The sequence below is a fragment of the Ctenopharyngodon idella genome, chromosome 6 (assembly GCF_019924925.1).
Source record: "Ctenopharyngodon idella isolate HZGC_01 chromosome 6, HZGC01, whole genome shotgun sequence".
Classification (NCBI taxonomy): domain Eukaryota; kingdom Metazoa; phylum Chordata; class Actinopteri; order Cypriniformes; family Xenocyprididae; genus Ctenopharyngodon; species Ctenopharyngodon idella.
In genome coordinates, this window is record NC_067225.1 from 24,189,129 (window position 1) to 24,213,433 (window position 24,305).

At 36.0% G+C, this 24,305-nt stretch overlaps 1 protein-coding gene across 4 annotated transcripts in view; it reads right to left on the reverse strand.

Moving 5' to 3' along the window:
* Positions 1-56: 56 nt before the first annotated feature.
* Positions 57-24,305, reverse strand: part of dip2bb (disco-interacting protein 2 homolog Bb) — a 36,045-nt gene continuing 11,796 nt past the window's right edge. The window contains exons 4-40 of one of the 4 annotated variants that reach the window (XM_051896237.1): positions 24,177-24,302; positions 21,966-22,232; positions 19,055-19,195; positions 18,764-18,781; positions 17,611-17,730; positions 17,322-17,519; positions 17,128-17,219; positions 16,466-16,576; positions 16,266-16,389; positions 16,069-16,178; positions 15,881-15,983; positions 15,690-15,754; positions 15,146-15,239; positions 14,943-15,062; positions 14,709-14,823; positions 14,482-14,621; positions 14,099-14,235; positions 13,924-14,004; positions 12,626-12,753; positions 12,411-12,525; positions 11,304-11,505; positions 11,074-11,186; positions 10,926-10,949; positions 10,722-10,802; positions 10,487-10,610; positions 9,498-9,619; positions 9,249-9,360; positions 8,466-8,575; positions 8,020-8,150; positions 7,688-7,856; positions 6,395-6,565; positions 6,212-6,273; positions 5,844-5,901; positions 5,676-5,750; positions 5,026-5,200; positions 3,895-4,018; positions 57-3,820 (exon numbers count right to left, since the gene is read on the reverse strand). In XM_051896237.1, the coding sequence (XP_051752197.1) occupies positions 3,568-3,820; positions 3,895-4,018; positions 5,026-5,200; positions 5,676-5,750; positions 5,844-5,901; positions 6,212-6,273; positions 6,395-6,565; positions 7,688-7,856; positions 8,020-8,150; positions 8,466-8,575; positions 9,249-9,360; positions 9,498-9,619; positions 10,487-10,610; positions 10,722-10,802; positions 10,926-10,949; positions 11,074-11,186; positions 11,304-11,505; positions 12,411-12,525; positions 12,626-12,753; positions 13,924-14,004; positions 14,099-14,235; positions 14,482-14,621; positions 14,709-14,823; positions 14,943-15,062; positions 15,146-15,239; positions 15,690-15,754; positions 15,881-15,983; positions 16,069-16,178; positions 16,266-16,389; positions 16,466-16,576; positions 17,128-17,219; positions 17,322-17,519; positions 17,611-17,730; positions 18,764-18,781; positions 19,055-19,195; positions 21,966-22,232; positions 24,177-24,302 (4,511 nt within the window). In that variant the 3' untranslated portion in view covers positions 57-3,567. The remainder of the gene's footprint in view (positions 3,821-3,894; positions 4,019-5,025; positions 5,201-5,675; positions 5,751-5,843; positions 5,902-6,211; positions 6,274-6,394; positions 6,566-7,687; positions 7,857-8,019; positions 8,151-8,465; positions 8,576-9,248; positions 9,361-9,497; positions 9,620-10,486; positions 10,611-10,721; positions 10,803-10,925; positions 10,950-11,073; positions 11,187-11,303; positions 11,506-12,410; positions 12,526-12,625; positions 12,754-13,923; positions 14,005-14,098; positions 14,236-14,481; positions 14,622-14,708; positions 14,824-14,942; positions 15,063-15,145; positions 15,240-15,689; positions 15,755-15,880; positions 15,984-16,068; positions 16,179-16,265; positions 16,390-16,465; positions 16,577-17,127; positions 17,220-17,321; positions 17,520-17,610; positions 17,731-18,763; positions 18,782-19,054; positions 19,196-21,965; positions 22,233-24,176; positions 24,303-24,305) is intronic. The other 3 variants (XM_051896238.1, XM_051896239.1, XM_051896240.1) reach the window with 3 other exon arrangements.

The following is a 24,305-nucleotide window of genomic DNA, read 5'->3' on the forward strand; positions in this document are numbered from 1 at the left end:
ACAATATAATGCTTGATATAGATAGAAAAAGTTATAAAAAACAAACTTCAAAGATGCAAAATAAAAGCCTTTTATTATTTTTTCGTGTTTTTCGTTGGAGTATAAAACAGTTACAGTAACCAATGTACAAAAAAGAAAGATGTGAACCAACAGGGAAACGCTTGCTTGCATAATCATGACTTTCATTTATATCCATGAATGTGAAATATCACATTCTTATTAATAATATTATGAGAACTGAACAGAATGTTTTTATTAACACAGAAGAGTAAAATGCATTGTCTAAACAAACAATGTTCCTATTTTGTTCCACAACTAGCAAGCAAATAATTTGTTTTTTCTTGTATAGCAATTAAGTGTGTAATGCTGGATGTGTAATTTAAAATGTAACTGCAGCTGGTTGCATAGCGTGTAAAACATTTCTTCTGGTTCCAGCACTTAGCTGACATGTCAAATTATCAATAAACTGAACAGATTATGTCTTATTTTCTGTTTGTTTTTGTATATATTAAGACGTGGTTAATGCAAATGAGAAATAAATTCTTTTTATTTAAAGAACAAAAATCATTGCAAACATAAACGTGAATATTTACAAATGAATATCCTCTCCATCCTGGAAAGCACTATTTCCCTGAATGCCCCGTGTAAAAAGCTCATTCACTCGCTTGTGCTTTCATCACATGAACTCAGCTCTGGTGCCATTAACGACAGTGAGAATGAGAGAATACATTTCATGACAGTGTCTCTGATTTGGGAAAGGGTATTGTGGAACTCATCAACAAAACGAATGACCTTTCAATGCTGTGACCATACATACGCACACATACTCAACCCCGTCATACAGAATGAGGTTAGGCTAGCATACTGTAGTGATCAGTTGTGTAAGGACTCTTTCAAGCCCCCACAGTGCTTGACTTTATCATGCTTAAGACTTGTACACACTGCTTAAGATTTCTGAATCTGAATTCTAAATAGAAATGCATGACAGAAAATCTGAACACAGACTTCAACCCATTACATTTCTGATAGACCAGAGAAAAAAAAAAAAAAAACAGAAACAAAGCAAGCTATTTACAACCAGTCTTCAACTTCAGACCTCCGCTCAGCTACGAAGGGATGTCAGTGACAGTAGTTAATATTCATATTAATCCAAAAATTTGACAGAATACAGCAATTAACTTACAGTACAGTAGAATTTCTCATCTGTACACAAGCAATTATGTACAATTATTTGTGGTTTACAAGAAGTTAGTCATTCCTGGTAAAAATAGCTATAGTACAGAAGACAGCAACTGTCCTTTAAAGATCCTTTGCCAAACATGTAAAATCTATGCCTTTGTACAGTTAGGTGTTCACGAGGGGTTTGCTTGTACAGAGAGTTGTGTTATTTTACAGTTGTTTTATTTTATTGTACAGATGCCTGAATTCTTTTTTTTTTTTTCTTCTTCTTCTTGCCATTTAGAGGTTTAAATGGCTAGTCCTGATGTGTATAAGCACCTTTAGATGAGAGCAAAAATAGAGCTATACGTATCTCAGTTTGTGTTTGGTTTGGGCTCTGTGTGTGATGAGGTTTGCAGTTGAATGTTCCTTAATGAATCCATACTAAGTGTATATGAGTTTTTTTTACTGTTATATGTGGAGAAGTAAACTGAGAACAGTTTATAAATGAAGGTATTGAGGTTAGACTGGGCATTTAGTCCCAAAAATGTGTTTTTATGTGCCTGAACTTTCATATGCTACTCAATAATGCAAGTAATTATATAATAAAAACCACACATATGCCCTTATTGAAAGATATTAATAGTCCATGTTACAGAATATATCTGTATTTATCTAATAAAGTGCATAAAGGATAATGAAAAACAATAGGGATGATTATCCTCATGCTGAACTTGAGGGGGCTGAGGGAATAAAGTTCTCACTTTGAGTAATTCATTGAACAAATGTTTGCCTTTGTAGTGTCATGCTGTCTATATATATATATATATAGATAGATAGAGAGATCGATAGATAGATAGATAGATAGATAGATAGATAGATAGATAGACAGAGGTCCTCTTTTTGAAACATTTTTCTTATTTGCATTGAGTAATAAAAAAATAATAAATAAAAGGGTCCATATCAGATGTATGAAGCATTTAAATAGCCCATGGTTTAAAACATATCTCAATTCAGTTATTCAATTGATAATAAGAAATTGATTATTAAAATAATGTTTGTGGACAATCCTAAATAACAACCTGTTGAATATGGGTAAAAAAAAGAAAAGAAAAACGTTTTGGGTATTATGTTTCAGTTTTTTGTAGTACAAGTATAACTGTATATTGTATTTCGTAAATACTGTAGAATTAAAACAAATGAAAAGATGCAGGTTCATCACCTGAATAGCTGCATATCTGAAATAAACTTTGTTAAAGCCCCAGTGGTAAGATTTAAAACACTAAATGGTTTGCTGACAGAGCAAAATGAGCTGACAGATGCAGTCTCAGTAATACATTTGTGTGTTAATCTAAATGATGGTGGATGAAGGTGTGGGTTTTAACCTGGGTAAGGGCATTCTATGAACTGGAGTGTTACAGAAATGTCCTATCATCAATACTGCCCTTAAGAAAGGCACTTAAGCCCAGGTTGCTCAACAGGGACTGTCCTTGTATTAAATATAATGTAATCTGCTCAGGACACAAGCATCTGATGAATGACAAATGGCCCCAATTACCCCAATGCTGTCCAATAAATATTACATTTTAGAGCCCTGTAACACACAGCACCATAGATAAGCTGGGTTGCAGATCAATCCTGACACATTTTAAGCTTTTGGGATTCAGGGTCGTGACGTCCTAGTCTGTTAAGACTGTGTTCATTACCTTGGTTACCACACTACTACACAATCCAAAAGCGTCTTAACAACATTAATTCATAATACAGAATTTATATTGCTAAACCTACTTAATTACTCCACTGATCTTTTGTAATCAATCCATCCATTATAAGCTTCTATCATTCATTCTATGAATCATTACAGTTTATATTGCACTGTTTATTTTACAATTTCACTTTGTCTCCCTTTTTTTACTTAATAGTTAGTCTAAGAATTGACTCCTAGAATCGATTCCATTGATTCCGAAAACTTGGAATCAGAATAAAAAAAAATCTAAAATCGAACAACCCAGGTGAAAACTTATGAACTGAGGCTTTAAGCTCATTTTAATCAAATAATTGAAAAAAGTACAAGCCAGCCAGTGCTAGAATAGGAGTGCGTTTGAGTAGAAAAAAAAGAGCTATGTAATTCAAGTAAATTTAAATCATGACCAAGAATTGGACAGACATTATGTGGCATTTTTCTGAGAGAGTGGGATTCTGGTGGAGAAGGAATTGAGCAAAAAGGGAAATTCTATTACAGCATCCCTTCTCCAAAACAGTCATCTCACAAATTTGTATTTCGGAAAATGACACCTTATCCCTGAAAAAATCAGGGCCAAGTCTTTCTGTATATGAACTTAATCCAAGTTCTGAGGCCAGGCTCCATAGCACCGCTCTGGCAGGCCTTTGGCTCGCCCATATCCCAGCTCACATGTTGTACGCTACATATATGGGGTCCAACTGATCTGCCAGGAAGGAGTCTCTCAAGTGCATTCGCTGCTTTTCTCCTCTGGAGTTTATAGGAATGACCCCTGGGTCAACAATAACCACCACACCCACAATCAGATGGTGCTCCTCTAATACAACATTGGTTACCAGCGGAACCAGGTCTAAAGCGTCCTGCTCTGATCCGCAGAGTTCAGCCACCACCACCAGCAGATTTGTCCAGGTGAACACAGCACTGCAGAGGGAAAAAGAGCATGTAAGAGTTAAAGGGTAAAAAATTTAGCAAAGAGCGCGTCTCTGAGATGTTACCTTTCGCCGATGCTGCGGTGGGCGCGTGATACGCTCGTCTCGATGTCAATTGGATGATATCGCAAACCTCTCAATTCTAAAGTCTCATCCAGAGAGCCAACCACAAACAGGGCGTCATGGCGATCTAAACATACAGTGTTACAAGCAGGGACATTTTTACAAGAACATTTATTTAGTGGCATAACCATGCATCGCATAGTCTCATAATTTAATGTATCTCATATAGTGGAATCCAAAAGTCTGAGACCACTAGTTGCAGTCTTATTTAATAAAAAAAAATTATATAAAAAAAAAAAAATATATATATATATATATATAGCAATTTATGTAAAACTAAAACATTTTTTGAGAATGGTCAATGTCACAATTTCCTTAAATTTGATTGGAATCTAAACATACATTAATTCATTTTACATCATCATTTTTGGTTTTAAAGGGGTCCTGGATTTACATAATTTAAAATGTACATATACCCCGCCCCTGGGAACACGAAACAAAGGGGGTGAGGCCATGTTGGGCTGCTTTAGAGAAGAGGAAGAGTTGTTGTAGCAGAGTGTTGTTGTCATGCCGTCACTTTACGCCAGACTGCTTCATACATTTATCCACTAACTATTCAGAAGTGTCCAGTTGCATTCTAAAAGTTGTAACTTCTCTACAGTAAAGTCTCTACATCAGTATCAGACTTTGGATCAGGATCAGTTACTGACAATCGTCATTTTGGCTGCGTGAGATTCTCCAGCTTTGTTGCTGTTGAGCAACCGAAGCGCGAGCTGTTAAAGCTCCGCCCTCTTCTGGAAAGGGGGGCGGGAGCAGCAGCTCGTTTGCATTGCAAAAAGGGGCAAATTTGACAAGCTGTAACAAATGATCTATGGGGTATTTTTAGCTGAAACTTCAGACACATTCTGTGGACACCAGAGACTCCAAGATATTACATCTTGTAAGAGGGGCATTATAGGTCCCCTTTAACATTTTTCAACATTTTCATCTTAAAACGTTTTGGGATTGCATGAAGGGAAAAAAAAATGTTCAATGTGGTCTCAGACGTTTGCATCCCACGGTACATTGTCTCCACCACCATGAAGCACTGCATCCTTAATTCTTAATTCATTCAATTGTATTTCTCTCTCTCACCTCCACTGGAGTCTGTGAGTTCAGTTCTCTTGACAAAGCCCAGGTATCCAGTTCTGGCCCAGAGTGTCTGAGGATCTCCAAAGCTCAGCTTAGTGTTGAAGTGGTCAGCCTGCAGGTTTTCCTCTCCGTATATTGTGTAGTATCCTGTTGCATTGTGGGGACTGTTCACCCAAATCTGGGAAAGAGTGAAGTGTATTACTGGAGAAGCATAGTAATCTATTTTGCCCCTAATAAAGTTCTATCACTTGTTTAACATCATGGAGCCAACAGTGTCTGAAAGATGAAATATGAGACGTGATGAACAGAGAAAATATCTTTATCTTGAGTAATTTCCAATCAAGCTGTAATTTTGTTAAGTTACGCAAAAAGTGTAAAAATATTATTTAATTGTGTGTATTTGAGTTACATAATGCTAGCTTTGAAATTTGCCTAAAAATGTTTAAAACTAATTTTCACCACAAAATTCTATTAAACACAATACATAATTTGAAATACGTTTGTTGGATCAGAAAACATTACAATGAAAAAAAATATTGTTAGTATACAAGAAAATAACTTATTAAGAGTGTTTGAAAGTGTGTTTTAAGATAGTTTAAATGCACAAAGCTGAAGAAACACCCAATTATATGTGTATATATGTGTAAACGCACCTCTCCCAAGTGAGAGTCCCCTAGCGGTCCTCTAGTTTCTGGATTGACTATGATCACCCTCACACCAGGAAGAATCTAAAAGAGAGACAAAGAAGAATTAAAGCATTAACAAAATTTTAAAACCTATTTTTTACATTCATTCTAGATCCAACAGTGGAACTCGCTTACTGTTCCAGACTCCATGAGAGGAAGAGACTGTGGCGCTCCTCGCTCTACTAACCTCACCCTACAACACAGAAACATCATTATCTGTGTTATACAAGAAGAAAGAGTGTTTATGACACCATATAATCACTCAGAGTTGAGAGAAACCAGCAGCTCTGGAGCTTTTTCATAATTGACAAAGCCCAGGATCATAATGGATATAATTCTACAGTATTTAAAAACCATGCGATTTCTGCTCTACTAATGGCACTAAACGCAATTACAATTGGTTGAGCCAGAAACTGACACTTTCACAAACAAAAAATACTTCAGCTTTTAGTATGCAAGTCTTATTTGTTTTGTCTGTTTATAGGTGTTTGTCTTTCTCTTACCGGTCATGTCGGAGGGACTTCATGTCCACATACACAGTTGAGGGGTCTGGTCCAGTTGTACCCTGTGAAAACACAAACCCACACACATACAGATCAGCTGCACGTCAAATAACTGAAACAGCAGGTCTGACACATATTGCAAAGCAAAATCAATTTGCGAAGTTCGAACTTCAGATAATCTACCTGTAGGCAGATGGCCAGGTTAACTCTTGACCCAAAAGCGGTGCTGACAGCCCGCATGGAGAGTCCAAGGTCTTTGAACAGTTTGGAGAAAGAGTGTGTGAGAGCCAAGCGCGGACGCTCCTCAGCAATCACCACACAGCTCCTCACACACGACAGGTTCACACCGCGTGCCTGAAGTCAGATGGACACGAAGAACATTAGAGCAACATGTGAAGATTAAAAAAAGACAAGCTATGTTGTATTTTTGTTAGTGGGGAAAATGATCAGAGGTGTGAATGATCAGTTTTTGTTCATATGCAAACTTTTCTCAGAGGCAGAAATTTCCCACACTTTGTTGCATTGATCTTGATGTGAAAAAGCTTAATGGGATAGTTAACCAAAAACAAAAAGTTTGTTATGTCCTTTAAAACCTGTATGAATTTGTTCTTCTGTGGAACACAAAAGAAGATATTTTGAAAAATGTCTGTGTTTTTTGTCTATACAATGAAACTCAGTGAGGTCCAGTAACTTTCATTGTATGGACAAAAAAAATCTTCAAAATATTGTATTTTTATGTTTTGCAGAATAAAGAATGTCATACAGGTATGGAATGACATGAGGGTGAATAAATGATGACAATTGTCATTTTTGGGTGAACTATCCATGAAATCAAAATTGATCATTCTTATTTTTTATGGAATATTGCAGTATTTATTATACACAAAACTTATTTTCTTTTAAATTTGTGTGCCCTCATAATCTTTAATCAAATAAACTTCCTGTGACAGTACACAGAAGTCACTGTTTGGTATGTACCTCAATTTTGGGGTCACTGTTCAGTTAGATTTCGGTACAATAGGAAAAATGGTCACGCTTTAGTTAAGGGTTCAATTCTCACTATAAACTAAGTATTAACTATGACTTTTTCCTCAATAAACCCCTAACTACTGCTTATTAATAGTTAGTAAGGTAGTTGTTAAGTTTAGGTATTGGGTAGGATTATGGGATGTAGAATATATGGTCATGCAGAATAAGGCATTAATATCTGCATTATAAATACTAATAAACAGCCAATATCCTAGTAATACGCATGCTAATAAGCACTAGTTGCTGCAGTACAGCCTTCTATAGTGTATTAAGCACTAAGCATAAACAGAATGCACTCTTGCATAGGTCTTTTTTTTTCTTTTTTCTTTTTTTTGATACAAAACAAAAGGTATTTGGTCACAATCAGCTACAAAACTGAAAAGCCCTTAATTTAAGTACTTAATTTTCCACATTCTTATATGCGTGCAAATATGCGTGTGAGCGTACCTTCAGCATCTCTGTCTGTCCGCCCAGGCCCTTGGTGCAGAGCTCCATGACAGAATAGGAGCAGAAGGTGTCTCTGATGCGGTACTGACTGAGCGTGCCCAGCCACAGGGTCAGTGAGCTCTCCAGCTCCATAGGAGGTATCAGGATGGACTGATGACCTGAGTATACACTGCAGAACACGGGCACATATTAGGTTTACAATACCTTCAAAACACATTCATATCCACTGTGAAGGGAACAAGCCATAGCGCGAGATGACAAAAAGCTGTGAGTCATTTCGATGTTAGTATGAGTCATATGTATGTGACTGTTTGTGTGTATCCATCTGTTACCTCGCAAGGCACCAGAGCACAAAACCAAGTCCACAGTAGGGGTCGAGGCAGATGGCGATCTGACGGGAGGAGTACAGCTCACACTGTAGCTTTATAGAGCGGCACAAAGCACTCACCGCCGCGTGAGAGATCTGATAGACAGCCAATCAGAGAGGGGAGTCTCAAATATGCAGTTCAACTAACATTTGTTTTAAGTCAGAGGGAAACATTTGCTACAATGAGGTGCAAAACATGGTAAGATTTCTCATTTAGTTTTCTTAAATGAGAAAACTGAAAAATAAAAGCATTTTCACAGTTTGTCTCAGACTTTTGGACAGCACTATATATTAACAAAATCCCATTTGAGTAAAACACCTCTGATTGGTCAGTTATTCATTGAGCCTAGAATTAAATTTCACCAAAACTGCCTGAAACAGTGATGTAACACATCCTTTGAGATCTCTCACCTTCACTCCTGTCAGCATGCCTGTGGTTGAGACACTGAAGTCCAGATAAGCGATCATCTCAGCATTGGGTGGTTTGTAGATTGTGGGAGGTCGTTTGCGAGGCAAGTCATCTGGGGGAAAAAAAGAGAAATGAATGTTAAACTTGTACTTATGAATATATTTCTAAGCTCGCCACCCATTAGAAGTTTGTTCCACTGTAAACTTGTTGAAATTTCTAAGTGTAATTTAATTTCCACTTTCCAATTATATTTTAATATTCATTTGTCTGTATAATGAGTGTTGTAGGTCTGTGTTTTATTGGTTGTTGACTCCCCTCTTCCCACCCCCTACACTCCCACTTTTATACAGGTTTACACATCCATTTCAAATCTGAGGTGTGAATGACAAATGCTAAAACAGGGGGGTTTCATGACACTTTAATTTAAAATGTATCCATTTCATTAAACTAAACTAGTTGCAAGTAGAATTAGATTTTTACTCAATAAATTCCATTAAATTGACTAAGCAAAGCATTACTGAGGTTGAGCAAGATATTTTCCTTGCATGCTTTGCGTGTGACTGGATAAGAAGTTTATGTTACATGGAGACTTGTTAGTGCTTGAAGTGACTTTATTGTGGTGACGAGTCTGTTGTAAGACAAACTGTTACACAAAACTAAAAGTTGATCTAGTATATATATGCTACATTATCATACCATATCAGATGTCTTGAACCTATTATTACACGAACAAAGTACAGTATGTTCTGCACAGTAGCTATATTGAAAATTGACTGGTGTGTTACCTGTGTCTATTATGATGGGCCATGTTTTTATGTTGACTGTAGCTGCTGCTTCTTTAGATCTGAGAATCTTCGTTAAAACCTGAGTAGTGAGAATGCAAGCAGCCTTGCTGACCTGAGGACACCAGGAGAGAGATGCAAGAAAACTGAACAATGTTAGAATTTGGCTGCTGAAAAGCCTTCACTACCAAGCAGTTAAAGGAAAACACACCCAAATAAAGGTGTTTAACAGATGCCAACACAGAGACTTACATCGATAATCATGCGGACAGTGGGCAGAGTGGCTGAGAGGTTCTGTGGGTGTGGAGGCCTCACGGTGACAGGAATGCAACCAGCATACAAACAGCCATAAAATGCTGCGATCAGATCTATACCTGCACACACAGGGAATTCCTATGCAATGCAATTTTTTTATTATGCAAAAACATTTTAAATTTTTTTTTTTTTTATTTATTTATAACAGTCATAAATTAGTTTTTATCTCTCTTTTCTACTGCATTGACCTTTTAGAATTAAAGTGTAATATATACAGTATATATATATATATATATATATATATATATATATGTGTGTGTGTGTGTGTGTGTGTATGTATATATATATATATATATATATATAATATTTTATAATTTATAACAGTCATAAAATAGTTTCTCTCTATTTTCTCCTGCATTGACCTTTTAGAATGAAAGTGTAATATATACAGTGTAATATATACAGTGTAATATATACAGTATATATATATATATATAATATTTAAATTTTAGTAATTTTATGTGCTTTTCTCATTTTTAATAGTTTTAGTTTTTTATATTTCTATATATATATATATATATATATATACACACACAAACTGAAATTTAATGTATTATTTAATGAAAATCCTTGGCCGATGGTCTTCTGTGCACGACTATGTGTTCATGAGACTCTATTAGCGCAACAGTTCACTTTGACTTGCCCAGACAGATTAATAAAAACACATTAATGGAACATTCTTTTGTGGACTGAAAAAGACAGAATGGCATACTGCATTAGCACAACACTAGGTTGAGTAAATGATGAATTAATTTTCATTATAGGCTGAACTAACCCTCTAAGGCACCTATTATGTTAACACCCTCTTCACACTTCATGTGAAATGTGAAAAAGGACTTTTCTGTAAATACCCATGACTTTGCTGTTTTTAACTGTCCAGTCCTTAAATAACAGTCTTAACACAGGACAAAGTATGTGTGATTTACCTGGTGGATACAAAAGTACCACATTCTCTCCAATGTTAATACCACTTCTCTCCATGAGAGCAGCAGCAATCTTCTCTGCTCTTTTATGAAGCTGAACACATGTAGCTGTACACACTGCCACTCCCTAGATAGAGAGAGAGAGAATGCGATATAGGCCAGCAAATCAGAAATTTTCAATTGATCAAGTTTATTCCTTCCACTCTTTGTTTTGGTGTGTATGAGTATTTTTTTTTACCTTTGCATTTAAAAGTACATAAAGCGTATGGTCAGGATCGGTTTGTGCTCTCCACTGTAAAGCCTCTGTAAGGAACTGATGCTAAAAAGACAAGACAGACAGTTCATCATCAATAATGTCAAACATATAACATCAATAAACACATTAAATGTTTGTGTCATGCCCGTGGCATGTGATTTCTGCCATAATGATCACAGTGCTTACCATCATTGTAGGCCACATGCACAGCTGCATCCACACGAAAGCATTAAAATATCACAATGCAATTCAAATGAAAAGCTTAAAATAATCTGTGTGCATTGTTTACTTCCTGCTCTACGTGCTCAGAATACAATGCAAAATCTGAGTTTACCTTCCTGACCAGGTCTTGGTCCTCTATGAGTCCCAGATCTCTGCCTGCAGCCTGCGCAATTCTTTTCCCAGCAACCAAATTACCCACCATGATGGATGCAGGGCCGACACCGACTATGAAAGACATAAAAAACAGGAGAGAACACTGTGAGAAAAATTTCACACACATCTGTTTTTTTAACTTCAGGCTCCCTCATCTCCAAGATCTCCATTTAATCCCTGCATACACACCTGGTTGTTTTTGACGTGGTTTGGGCATGTTGGTAACGCAGGTGTGAGGGCACATGAGGATGTTGCAGGGGTGCAGCGACCCCTCCAGGAAGAGTTGCTTGGTGTCTGAGATGTGAATGCCCCCCAGGGGAGTTTTGGGCAGGGTGTTGGCAGGAACCAGTGCAAGACAATACAATCCCACCTGATGAATACTGTCAATTGCCTGAAGTCAAGAAACAATACACAAAACCACCAACAAATAAATAAAGCATACATAAAGGATTACTTTTGTGTGTTAAACTAAACAAATAACTCTCGTATATAAGCAATAAGCCACTCAATGCTGTGCATTACTGTGATTTTACCTTGACCATGGTAAATCACTGACTGCTTTAACATGTACATAAATATCCTGATATTAATGAGAATTTGGTCATATTCAATGTAAATGCTTTAATCTGACTGCCAAAACCAGATACAGCCAATTAGACCAGTGTAATTTTAGTATTATTAATATACTATTATAGTATTTATTAATATTTTCTATAATATATAATAATATATTATATAATAATCTTTTATTTTTATATTTTCAGTTTTCATTAGTTTAAGTAATTTTGCTATGTGCATTTGCACTTTTTTATTTTTTATTTTATTTATTTATTTTCAGTTTTAGTTTCAGTAATTTAGTAACTTAAACTTATTTCAGTTAGTTGCCAAGGCAATATTTTTAATTTTTGTATATGTTACTAAAGGTTACATTTTTCATGTAATATTTATATTTTGTTTTAGCTTTATTTCAATTAACGATGAATTAAACGATGAATTAAAATGATTTTTAATAGTTTTAGTTAACGATAATAACACTTTTTAAACAACATATAATTAGCTTTACATAATCCATAAACATTAAATAATCAATAAATTATTAAAAAAATGTAATAATAATCCCTACAAACAACTTTTCCACTATGTGATAAAGTCCATAACACATATTGGCAGTACAGTCACAGGTGTGTATATATTGGCTAATGTACCAGAGCTCTGAGATGGTACATCCAATCAGATTTTAAAGTATCGAACAATCTATTTTATAATTACTCATTACTGCTATAAATATGTCTGTACCTGCAAAACCCGACTCATCCACTGGAAGCTGTCTTCTTCACTGGCATCAGGCCTCTGCTCTGCTACAATTACTATCCTCTCATCATAGAACACAGTCACTGAGAACACAGCAATTCTACAAAACACACACCCACACATCAGATTAATATCTATTCTCATTAAAAAAAAAGATTAAGACTAAATTTTGCTCTGTATACTCAAAGGGGAACCCTCACCTGCCTCTGTACACAGTTTTGACTGGTTCCACCGCTAATGCTGTTGCTACTAGATCATCAGCATTGTGACGACGACCACTAACCATTAGCAAGCCCTCATTCTTACCCACCACAAATATCAGACTACCCTGTGGAAGGAGGAAAAATAGATTTTAACAAGGGCTATCAATAGATTAAAATTTTTAATCACAATTAATCTCACCCTTTTATCATGAAATTAATAATTAATAATTATTAAACAATTATCTTGTTTAACACATTCATTTTGTCATAATTTGCTATATCCAGCAAAGTATACCATCAGACTGAAGGGTGATCCTCACAAAACTGTATTTTCTGCAAGCTTTTTTCAAGGTAAATTTAGGTATCTTTCCAAAAAAGGACTTTTGGAGACTCCAAAAGGAACCCAAATAACCAAATGATAAAAGGAGTCCATATAATTCATAAATTTATGCATACCGAAGCACCCATGAATTTCCAACTTTTCAGAATTCACAGTGTATAGTATGTGTATAATGCAACGAGCTTGTATACATTTTAGACAAGTCAAATTGCAATACGAAACAGGACCTCATGTTTGCGCATCAATATAACGGACTTGCGCATGCTTACTGTATGACTCCTGTATGTCACCGCAATCGTCTTTACCTTGATTGCAATCCCCATCCATTAAAACTTTACTATCGAGAAGCTGGTTTGCTTTATCCAGCTGAAAAACTTAGTTTGCGTATCATCTGTCCATACAGCGGTGGGATTTTCAGTCTGTATTTCACACAGCGCGATGCGTGACGGTCACGCGCTCTTCAGAAACAATCACAGAACATGACAGAGCTCTTGTTTTAAAGCGAAACACACACTGGAATGAATATTTCACTGAAAACGCAACACGAGTCTCTATTCTCTCTGCAATCTCTGATGTAATCAGCCTAGTTTTCTTAACATTAGTGCAGTTTTGGACTGATTGTTTGAATGAATTTGCTTATTGGATTATTGGACTGAAAACTTTCCCCGAGTTCAGTGGATTAGAATGATCTGACTGCAAACAGAAGCGAAATCGGGTTAAAGCGTTTGAATAGAAATTTCCGCCTACCAGGGTTACAGGTGCTTGCGCCATTGCTCAGTGTGATAAACTCCCGACTTCTAAGATCATCTAACTGCGTGATGTAAATTACATTAATGATGCAATTTTGCGTGCTTCAGTAATTTATTTGCATTAAATTATTTTAACACGTTAACATTGACAGCCCTAATTTTAACACATGAAAAATGGCACTGTCCCCTCTCTTTCACACTCTTACCGGTCCAACAAAACCCAGTAATCCCGACCGCACGAATGGGATTTCACCAATAGGAGCACCACTAGCATTGACTGGGATCACCTGTGAGATTCCATAAAAATATGTTAATGGTGTGCAATTCAGTACAAAGTTTTATTATCGTCTGTGTATGAGAGCGGTAAGTTGATCGCCATACCTCAAAGGTGTTTTTAGTGACTCCAGACAGGCCGTAGTACATGGTTCCACCAGCACGAGAGTTCACGACGATCTCTCCGATCTCATCCGTCTTACACAGCATGGGCGGCCCATCCGGTTTCACAATGCACATCAATGCTAAAGCACACATAAACACACATGCTGACTTCAGGCATGCACATATGACAAACATATTTTAAACTTTGATAGCATGGTATTATGAACTGGATTTGTCTCTGAAGAAAATGTGAGTGACAATACCATAGTATTACCATGGTCTATATACCACGGTAATACCATGATTGTTTTTTTGTAAGTGTAGACATGTGAATCACACACATAAGATTCAATTATAAAATTGGCATTAGTAGCAGACACACACACCTCCTGGCATGACATGTCCCACATCCTGGACGGTGAGAGCAGAGTTCTTGTCTTCAGTGTTGACCCTGATGACCCCATGGCTCAGCCCAGTCATGGACAGGATGGCTCTCGCTGGAAGAGGAGCACCGGGGACCCCAGGCCTGGAGAAAGATCACACAATAAGGAAACAGATACTAATGCATTTAAAATGGGATCCCTGCAGTTTTTTTTGTCTAAAAATGATATACCTGCGTATGGCAACCGTCATGGCCTCAGGTGATGTAGCACACGGGCAGATGACCTCTGGCTTCAAACCGTAAGCCTGGAATACGTTCAAAAATGCATCACATGATGAAACCGACCCTAAACCAGAAAGAGATGGAGATACAGAAAGAAAAAAAGAGTTTAATAGTTAAATATAAATATTAAATGAACATCATCTCCTGTGAAGTCTCTGCAGGAGGCCTGTTAGCGTAACTCACAAGGGTTGGCTCCGTCAGCAACAATTAGCATGCGCAAGGAGGCCAGACTGGTGTCTCTCTGATCTCTGTGAGCCATCATCGCCCAATGCAGGTCACGACACTTCACCAATGCCACCCGTGCTGTAGAAACACAGACGTTCATCATATCCAAACAAATGTGTGTAGATGACAGACATACATTTGGTCACGTGTGTGTGTTGTACCTTTGTGTATGTGAACTCTCTGAACCCAGGACAGTGGACAGGCCTTCATTACTGCATATGGAACACTGATGGTATGGATTCGGTTCATCACACTCTGAAACACACACAGATGTTATTGGGTGAATGCCTCCAAAATTGCCCGGGGGGTGGGGGGAATTAGCCTATTTTAGCACCATACAATAAAGCACATACCTTCTCACAATTCTTAGTAATCTCATTATCATTACTGTAATATATCACTGCTACAAAAACTACCTATATTGTTTATATTTATATGGCAAAAAATACAAAAGTACACATCATTGTAATATTTGATGCACTGCCTTTAATTTATGCAAAATGAAACATTGTGCATTTTTTAGTAACTGGAAAATTTTTTTTGTGGGGGGGGGGGGGGGGGGGGTGCTTAATTTTTCAATGCAAAAAATTGTGTTCATTTTATATAATAATAATAGTAATAATAAACTTGACATTAAAAAGAATCTTCAAAAATAGCCTTTATTTCATATATATATATGTGTGTGTGTGTGTGTGTGTCACTCACCGTAAGAACTCCATGCCACAAACCCATGTCCTTCTTAAAGTCCAAAACATTCACCAGTGTCTCACCTGCATGTAGATGTATTCCATTACATCTTCAAACAAGCAGTGCAAAAAGCTGCATAGCTAGTTCATAGCTGGTTTAGTGTAGCTGTAACAAAAGGATGGTGTTTCCATAGCAACAGCATCACTCACCCTCACAATAGTTACAGGCCTGAGTTAGTGCCTGGCAATGTGTTAACATGGCAACTTTTGAAACCGCAACACCCATCACTGTGCCCTCCTTACTGGCCTTATACTGCATGAGAAAAAGACAAAGAAGGAGATTTACATGTATTCAACAAACATACACACACAGAATCACATGAAGCACATGATCTTACCTCTATGTATGCCGTGTCTGTGTTGGCTGTTGGGATATGAGGCTGCCAGTCTTTTGAAGGCTTTGTGAGGTATTTGGAGTCTGTCACCACCCACTTTAACCTGGGCCAGCCTATCAGAAACACAACAAGTATTAGATCCATCATAAAATTCCTATCACTGACTGGCTTTTGAAAAGACATGGATGTAAGTCTCTGACCTTTAAACTGTAATATTTCTCCAGTGGGGGTCTTGGGTAAACCCTTTAAACAGATCTCACTGGTCAAAGCCAGACCCACCCCACAGCTACCTAACAAAAAACCAACTTGGCTGCTACCCGCATCCTGTAAACACACGGAAAACATTTTGACCACAATACCAATTTGAATGGTTAGCACTTCATTTAGTTGTAGTGGCTACCTTTCGGGATAATGGAACCTCTATGGGCACAGGAATGACTTCTGCTAACAAACAGCCATAAAATGCAACCCAGAACATACCAGGGTCACTGTTAGGATACACCAGCGCCACCTGGATCAATAACAAAACATTACTTGCAAGTAATTAAAGAGAAACAGCAGCATTTTTCTAAAATGAAAGTTGCTTCTAACAATATATACTACTTGTAGCAATGTGAAGTAAATGAGTGTTTGAATCAGTGTTGTTATCTAAAATGAAAACTATTCAAAATCATTTTTGTTAATTGAAATAAGGCAGAAATAAAAAAATATATAAATATTAAATGAATAACTAATTTAATAGAAATGTTAATTAGAAATTTTGCTTTGGCAACTAACTGAAGTTTAAGTTGAAGACCTAAAATGACTCAAATTAAACTGAAATAAAAAAATAAAGCTAAATAGAAAAAAATAATTGACTAATGCACATAAAGCACATAAAATTAAAACTTAAGCTAAAACTGAGAATGTAAAAATAAAATCTAGAAATATGAATAAATATTATAACAGAATATAAATAATACTAAAATAACACTGGTTTATGTGTACAAACTTGTCATGTAAACACCTAAAACTGAGTTATATTATCAGGAAACGATCTTAGATGATTCAATGTTTTTTTACCCGGTCTCCTGGTTTGAGGATCTGCTCATTTTTGGTTCCCAGCTTGTTGAGGAGAGTGTAGGCCAGCTTTACACTACGACTCCACAGTTTCCCTGTCAATCACACACCAATCAGCCTATAGATCTTTCTTGCCAATCCCAGCATCTGCTTTCAATCAAGATAAGTGCTTTGCAGGTGAACTAGCTCAGTCTTACCATACGTAAGTGTATAGAGTGGTTTTCCTGTGATATCCAGAGCTGTGAGGGCGGGGCTTTTGCCCTGTGTGGCACCCCATCGAGTTAATGCTGCCTGAAGAGCAGGAGGCCAGTTACTGACCACACCCAACGGCTCCCCCTTCACTGGGATTATCTGCCGGCCTTCTGGCCTAGGGGTGTTAGGATCTGCCTGAGGAACTGAGGAGAAAGAAACACGTTGATCTACATTATTGCACCATTCTTTCAGAGTGTGTCTGAGAAATGGCGAGAACTGAATTTATCTGAATACCTTCCACGATCTCCTCTTGGTCATCCATGAAGAACTCACTAAGTGGTGGCCGTTTGGGTCGTTTTAATGTGTTTAGCAGCTGCTGGATCTTCGTGGACACACGACTGGACACCGGAACACCTACGCCAGTATTGGGGTCAGGCAGGGTGGGATGAGACAGACGAACAAAGACACACTCACGCACACTTTCAACTGACCTAGGAATTCGTAAATCATGACTAGAGCATGTGTAAATGTATGTATTACACTCTCCTACAGTGGTATTTATCAGTCCTGGTCCAAAGATATACAATGGCTTATATAACAAATTAAACACAATAGTAAAAATTATATATACACTACTATTCAAAAGTTTGGGTTTTTTAAGAAATCAATCATTGTATTCAGCAAGGATGAAATACAGTGCAGTGACTTTCACAGTGATAAAAAATCTATTTCAAATAAATTAAATATAAACTGTTTTCAACATTTAACAAATCAGCATATTGGGATAATTTCTGATGGATCATGTGACGCTGAAGACTGGAGTAATGACTGCTGAAAATGCAGCTTTTCCATCACAGGAATTAATTACAATTTAAAATATATTAAAATAGAAAACAGTTATTTTAAATTGGAAAAATATCTTACAATATTATTGTTTTACTGTATTTTAATCAGATAAATCTTAACGATCACAAACTTTTAAGCGGTAGTGTATTTTACATTTTAATACTGTTACATTATTGTATTTTTATATAAAAGACTTTGGAATATAGTGCAAAAGTCATGACTTTTTTATCATACATTTATGGTGCTTTTGCATCCTTTTTGAATCTTCAATCCTCATTTATTGTACTGCATAGAAGAGAGTGACCAACTGGAATGACATGAGGGTGAGTAAATGATGGAAGAATTTTCACTATCCCTTTAAATATCACTGATTCACCTGTAAAGCAGCCCGGATGTGTTATAAAGGATCAGGACTGAGTAAAAACCACATGTAAGCAGAGATGGAGGGATGAGTGATCTACTATTATTTATTTATTTACCTAAAGAAGTGCAGGGTTTCACTCTGGTTCACACTCTCTTTGTTTAACACATATACAGTATACAAACACAAACACACAGCTTTAAAGTCGACCTACAGGACATGTCTAAGACCAATCATTACCTCTGCCTACTCTTCTCACTGACAGAGAAAAGCAACATGACACAAGTGGATAAAAGGTAGAAAAGAAAAAAGAAACGGGATGCGATTAATGAAGCAGTCAAACACAGCATTCATAAAAATTTACTGAAATGTCCCTACTGAGATGTTAACAAAGTTCTGAGAGACATGAGAAGAAAGTTATGAAAAGGCGCTCTTTTTATCTCTCTCTTTTACTCTTTTTTTCCCTCTACACACACACACACACACACACACACACACACACACACACACACACACACACACACTCAGTACCGTCTGCTGTCTCCATCATGCTGGACCGACTCTGTCCTCGACTCATGCCTCGTACCACAGCGTTGGCAGGCAGATCCACACGAGAGCCTCTGGCCTGAGCTTGGGATGGCACATCAGGAGGCCCAACTCCTCCTCCTGGATCTGGTCAAAAATAACACATATTACTCACTAATAACCAACCCTCAAAGTTTTAAAGATATCTTACCCTCACTCATAAAGGAATAGCTCACCCAAAATTGAAAAATTCATTTCTAATTACTCTGTCATTCACAGTCTTTCTTACATGGAAACGAAAGGACAAATACAGTAGAATAGTGTTTGTGGTGCTTTTTTCAATCCAATAGTGAACTATTCCTTTTTAGAGTCTGTGTAAAACTATGTCCATTCAAGACTGTTTTCAATATACACTTCCTTTAAAGGGTTAGTTCACCCAAAAATGAAAATTCTGTCATTTATTACTCACCCTCATGCCGTTCCAGACCCGTAAGACCTTCGTTAATCTTCGGAACACAAATTAAGATATTTTTGTTGAAATCCGATGGCTCAGTGAGGCCTCCATAGCCAGCAATGACAATTCCTCTCTCAAGATCCATTAATGTACTAAAAACATATTTAAATCAGTTCATGTGCGTGCAGTGGTTCAATATTAATATTATAAAGTGATGAGAAAATTTTTGGTGTGCCAAAAAACAAAACAAAATAACGACTTATATAGTGATGGCCGCTTTCAAAACACTGCTTCAGGAAGCTTCGGAGTGTTATGAATCAGCGTGTCGAATCAGCGGTTTGGAGCGCCAAAGTCACGTGATTTCAGCAGTTTGGCGGTTTGACACGCGATCCGAAACATGATTCGACACGCTGATTCATAATGCTCCGAAGCTTCCTGAAGCAGTGTTTTGAAATCGGCCATCACTAAATAAGTCGTTATTTTGTTTTTTTGGCGCACCAAAAATATTCTCGTCGTACTCACTGTACTCACATGAACTGATTTAAATATGTTTTTAGTACATTAATGGATCATGAGAGAGAAAACGTCATTGCTGGCTATGGAGGCCTCACTGAGCCATCGGATTTCAACAAAAATATCTTAATTTGTGTTCCGAAGATGAATGAAGGTCTTACGGGTGTGGAACGGCATGAGGGTGAGTAATAAATGACAGGATTTTCATTTTTGGGTGAACAAACCCTTTAATTGCTTTAATAGTGATAAGCCCAAAGATATTTTAAAGATAACATGAAATCAAACTATTTACTTTGTTATTATTATACGGATTTCTAATATACTTGATTCTGATTGATTAATCGTTCTGTGATCAAATATTTCTAAACAATATCATCTAAACTATATAACTAACACAGATTTCCTACATACACTGCCATTGAAAAGTTTGGGTCAGTAAGATTTTTTTTTTTTTTTAATTACTACTTTTATTCAGCAAATATTAAGCAGCAGAACTGTTTTCAACATTGACAATAATAAGAAATGTTACTTGAGCACCAAATCATATTAAAATAACCAAAGCATATTAAAATGATTTCTGAAGAATCATGTGACACTGAAGGCTGGAGTAATGATGCTTTGCCATCACAGGAATAAATTATATTTTATAATATATTAAAAAAACAAACAAAAAAAACCCCAGATATTTTAAGTTCTAATAATATTTCACAATATTACAATTTTTACTGTATTTTTGATTAAATAAATCCATCCTTGGTGAGCATAAGATACTTCTTTCAAAAACATTAAAAATCTTATTGACCCAAAGCGGTTTTAGTTTCATGTCTTTCATATCACTCTGCAGTCTATTTCTTCTCACATTATAAAGTAACTTGATCTCAAATTAATATTTCATGTTATTTTATTTATTTATTTGCTAAGTAGCTGTGTAATTCGTGAGATGCAGTCACTCGCTCATTATCCCAAAATAAACCTTTTCAGGATGATACAATATTGATCAACCTGTCAAGGTGTATTTTGCCTTAATGACTGACTGACTTTTTGTTATCTCTTACATAACTGTCTCTGGTTTTATTGTGTCTCATCATCATCGTACATCACTGTTTTCGTCTCATCATCATCGTACATCACTGTTTTCATAATCTTTCATCAAAATGGAATAACTTTCTCTGCCTCTGTAGACCAAGGCTGTGGGGGCATAGAAAAATATCATTAACCAAAAATATAATATCATAGCCTACAGAATATTCTGTTTCAAGTCTGATGCAAATAAACAAGGGTTTTTGCAATGGTTTGTATGCCATTTCATGTTGTCTTTACATTCACAAACGATTACTGGAAGCTCCTCTAGGCTAACCCCAGTCTACATGCTGTCAACAGCTATTGTCTACATCTCTTGACATTTCACACACACACACTCAGGGTATGTCATGTGCAGGAAAAGCACACTCTCTGAATAAGTACAGTCTGGGATCAAGTGCGTATTAAGGTATGGATGATCAGTCCTAAACCACATAACAAGCTGAACAAGATCTCTGAGAACCCTTATTATTTTTTCATCAGCTCCTATGGACAGACCAATCATTCATAGGATTTAAACACACAGGCGGGGCAGAGGCTTAAGGGTGGAGTGTGTGGAGGGGTTGATAATATTCGTAACTCACAACAAATCTTCAACACACAGGGCAAGGTGAAAGATTTCTAACATTTGATTTTACCTCTTCCTATTCTTCTCACTGACAGTCACAAAAGACATAAATGAACAGAAAATAAACATTTGGCAGAAAAAAATATAAAAGACAAACAATTTAGAAATAATGAAGCAATGAAAACACTTGCAAAAAATGCCTGGTTAAGCAGCTAAAATTAATACTTAAAACCAACTGGTAAAAATTGGAAAACAAAAAATCTTTACAATGACAAAAATTGTGTGGGGTAATCGTGACTCACCGATGCGTGTCTGAGCGTAGGCCTCAGCCAGGGCGGAAGGCTGGGAGTGAGAGTGGGGCGGGTGGGCAGGTGCGGGAAGAGGTGGGACCTGCTGAGACTGAGGCTGAGGGGCCTGGGTGGGCCGAGACTCCCCATGTGAGAGAGTGGAGGAGGCAGAGGAGGAGGTGGAGGAGCCATGCAGAGAGCTATTAATCCAGGTGTCCGGAGACTGCTGAGGCCCTGTACTTTCACTTGACACGGCCTCATCATCAGAGGAAGATGAGGAGTCTGACAGAGAGACAGAGAGAGAGGGAAGATGAAAAAAAGAAAGAAGAAAGAAATTAAAAGACAAGGAAGATAATGATAGAATAAGTACAAGAATAAAGGTAAGAACAATTGAAGCATTTTTACAATTTTTATAAATGCAGTTGTCACAATACCAAAATGACAATAGTTTATATCAACACCAGTAAAATTTCATGATTTTTGCTACTAATTTTAACACCACACCATAAAAAACTTCATAAATTCTAAATACACACACACACACATATATATATACATTCATAATAAAATTACATTATATATATATATATATATATATATATATGCTGCATATATTTTTTTGTTTTTTAATTTAAAATAACTTTTTTAATTAGTTTTCATTTTATTTGTTAATACAATAAATGTATAATAAATATTACATATGAATATTAACACATTAAATTAAAATTACATGTTAAAAATTATTTAATTATTATTAATTATTAATAATTTATAAGATATAAAAATTAGATATATTATTATTAGATATATTAGATATATAACTTATTTATAAGATATAAATAATTATATTTAAATGTAGGTAAATAAATGTTGAGAAACTGAAAAATACAAAACAAAATAAACATAAAATAAAATAATTTTTTGATTTAATTAAAACTTAAATAATGGGTGTAATCTTTACTGCATGATTACTATATAAAATACAAAAGGATAAGGAATTGATGCTGTTAGAGTTTCATTGAGAAATATTTTGCCAGTTTTTTTCCCTTTTAAACAGGAAAAGCGTAAGATCTAGATTAACTATATTACATATTAACCTGTTAACTGTCAACCCCCATTTTTTTTTTTTTATTTAGACAAGAAAATTCACTATCCAAACTTAAATGGTTGTAATTCAAGAATACTTTGGAGTATAGACATAAGGCTGGTCTTGTTTTAAAGATGAAATTTGGCAGATTATTGTAGAAGTGAAATAACTTATGTAAGTGAAACAGAAAAAAAGTTATAGAAGTTTAAGTTTATGAAAATGTAAAATGTAAAAATATAATATTTTATATTTTATATAAAATATATATTTTACAAAACAAGTTTTACTCTAAAACTGCAAGGAAATCAAAGCCAAAAATCTGAACAAGTTGTGTTCCAAATTTCAGGTTGATATCTCAAAAAATGAGCTTTCAGTAAGATTTTGTTTGGGCGCAGTACCACACTTTTTCACTAGATGACAACCAAGCACCATTACTGACCATATAAAGGCGCCTCCATTTACATATATGGTTTGAGTGATCTGAACCATATATTTCCATTATTTTCATACTATTTATGAAGTAAACATCCTATATAGAAGTAGTATGGGAAGTTTGGCAGAATTTGATATGAATTCAGCCTCTAATAAACATAAAAACAACATGTATGTGGGTTATAGATCGCCGCCACAATCATAAATGTATTTTTTTTTTATTAAAAACATTTTCAGACCTTTTTTTCTCAAAAAATTGAATGGATGTTATCTTTTGAACTCTTGGCATGAAAACAAACATGTTTCAACCAATCTTTAATGATTTTTCATGTTCATCGCTATTTCAAAATTAAGGTCTGAACATGCCTTATGAGTATGAAAATACGCTTGTTGCAAATTGATAAATTACTGCTCCTCTGTAATTTATTTTGAAAATCAGTCACTAAATATGACAACTAGAGATTCTAAGCTTTCAAATGATATATAATTCATCAAGATTAGTTTAGGTTTAGTATAGAATATTACTGTTTTAAATATGTAATGGCTGTGGGCCCACCGGTGGGCCAGTGACAGTTAACAGGTTAAATATAAGATGATATATTTCCTTACTATATGTGGTGTGGTTTTGTACATTTATCTGGGATATTTATGTTTAGCTGTCTAGTATGTTAGAGTAATGGTTTATATTTGCTGCTTGAATACATTACCTGGTGGGGTGCAGTTGTCAATTGGTGACTGTACATATGTGGACCGACGTTTGGTCGGCATGGGCAGCGCCATCTTTTCCTCTTTATGCTTGGCCAATGCTGCCTGAACTGCCTCAGTGTGGATGTCTG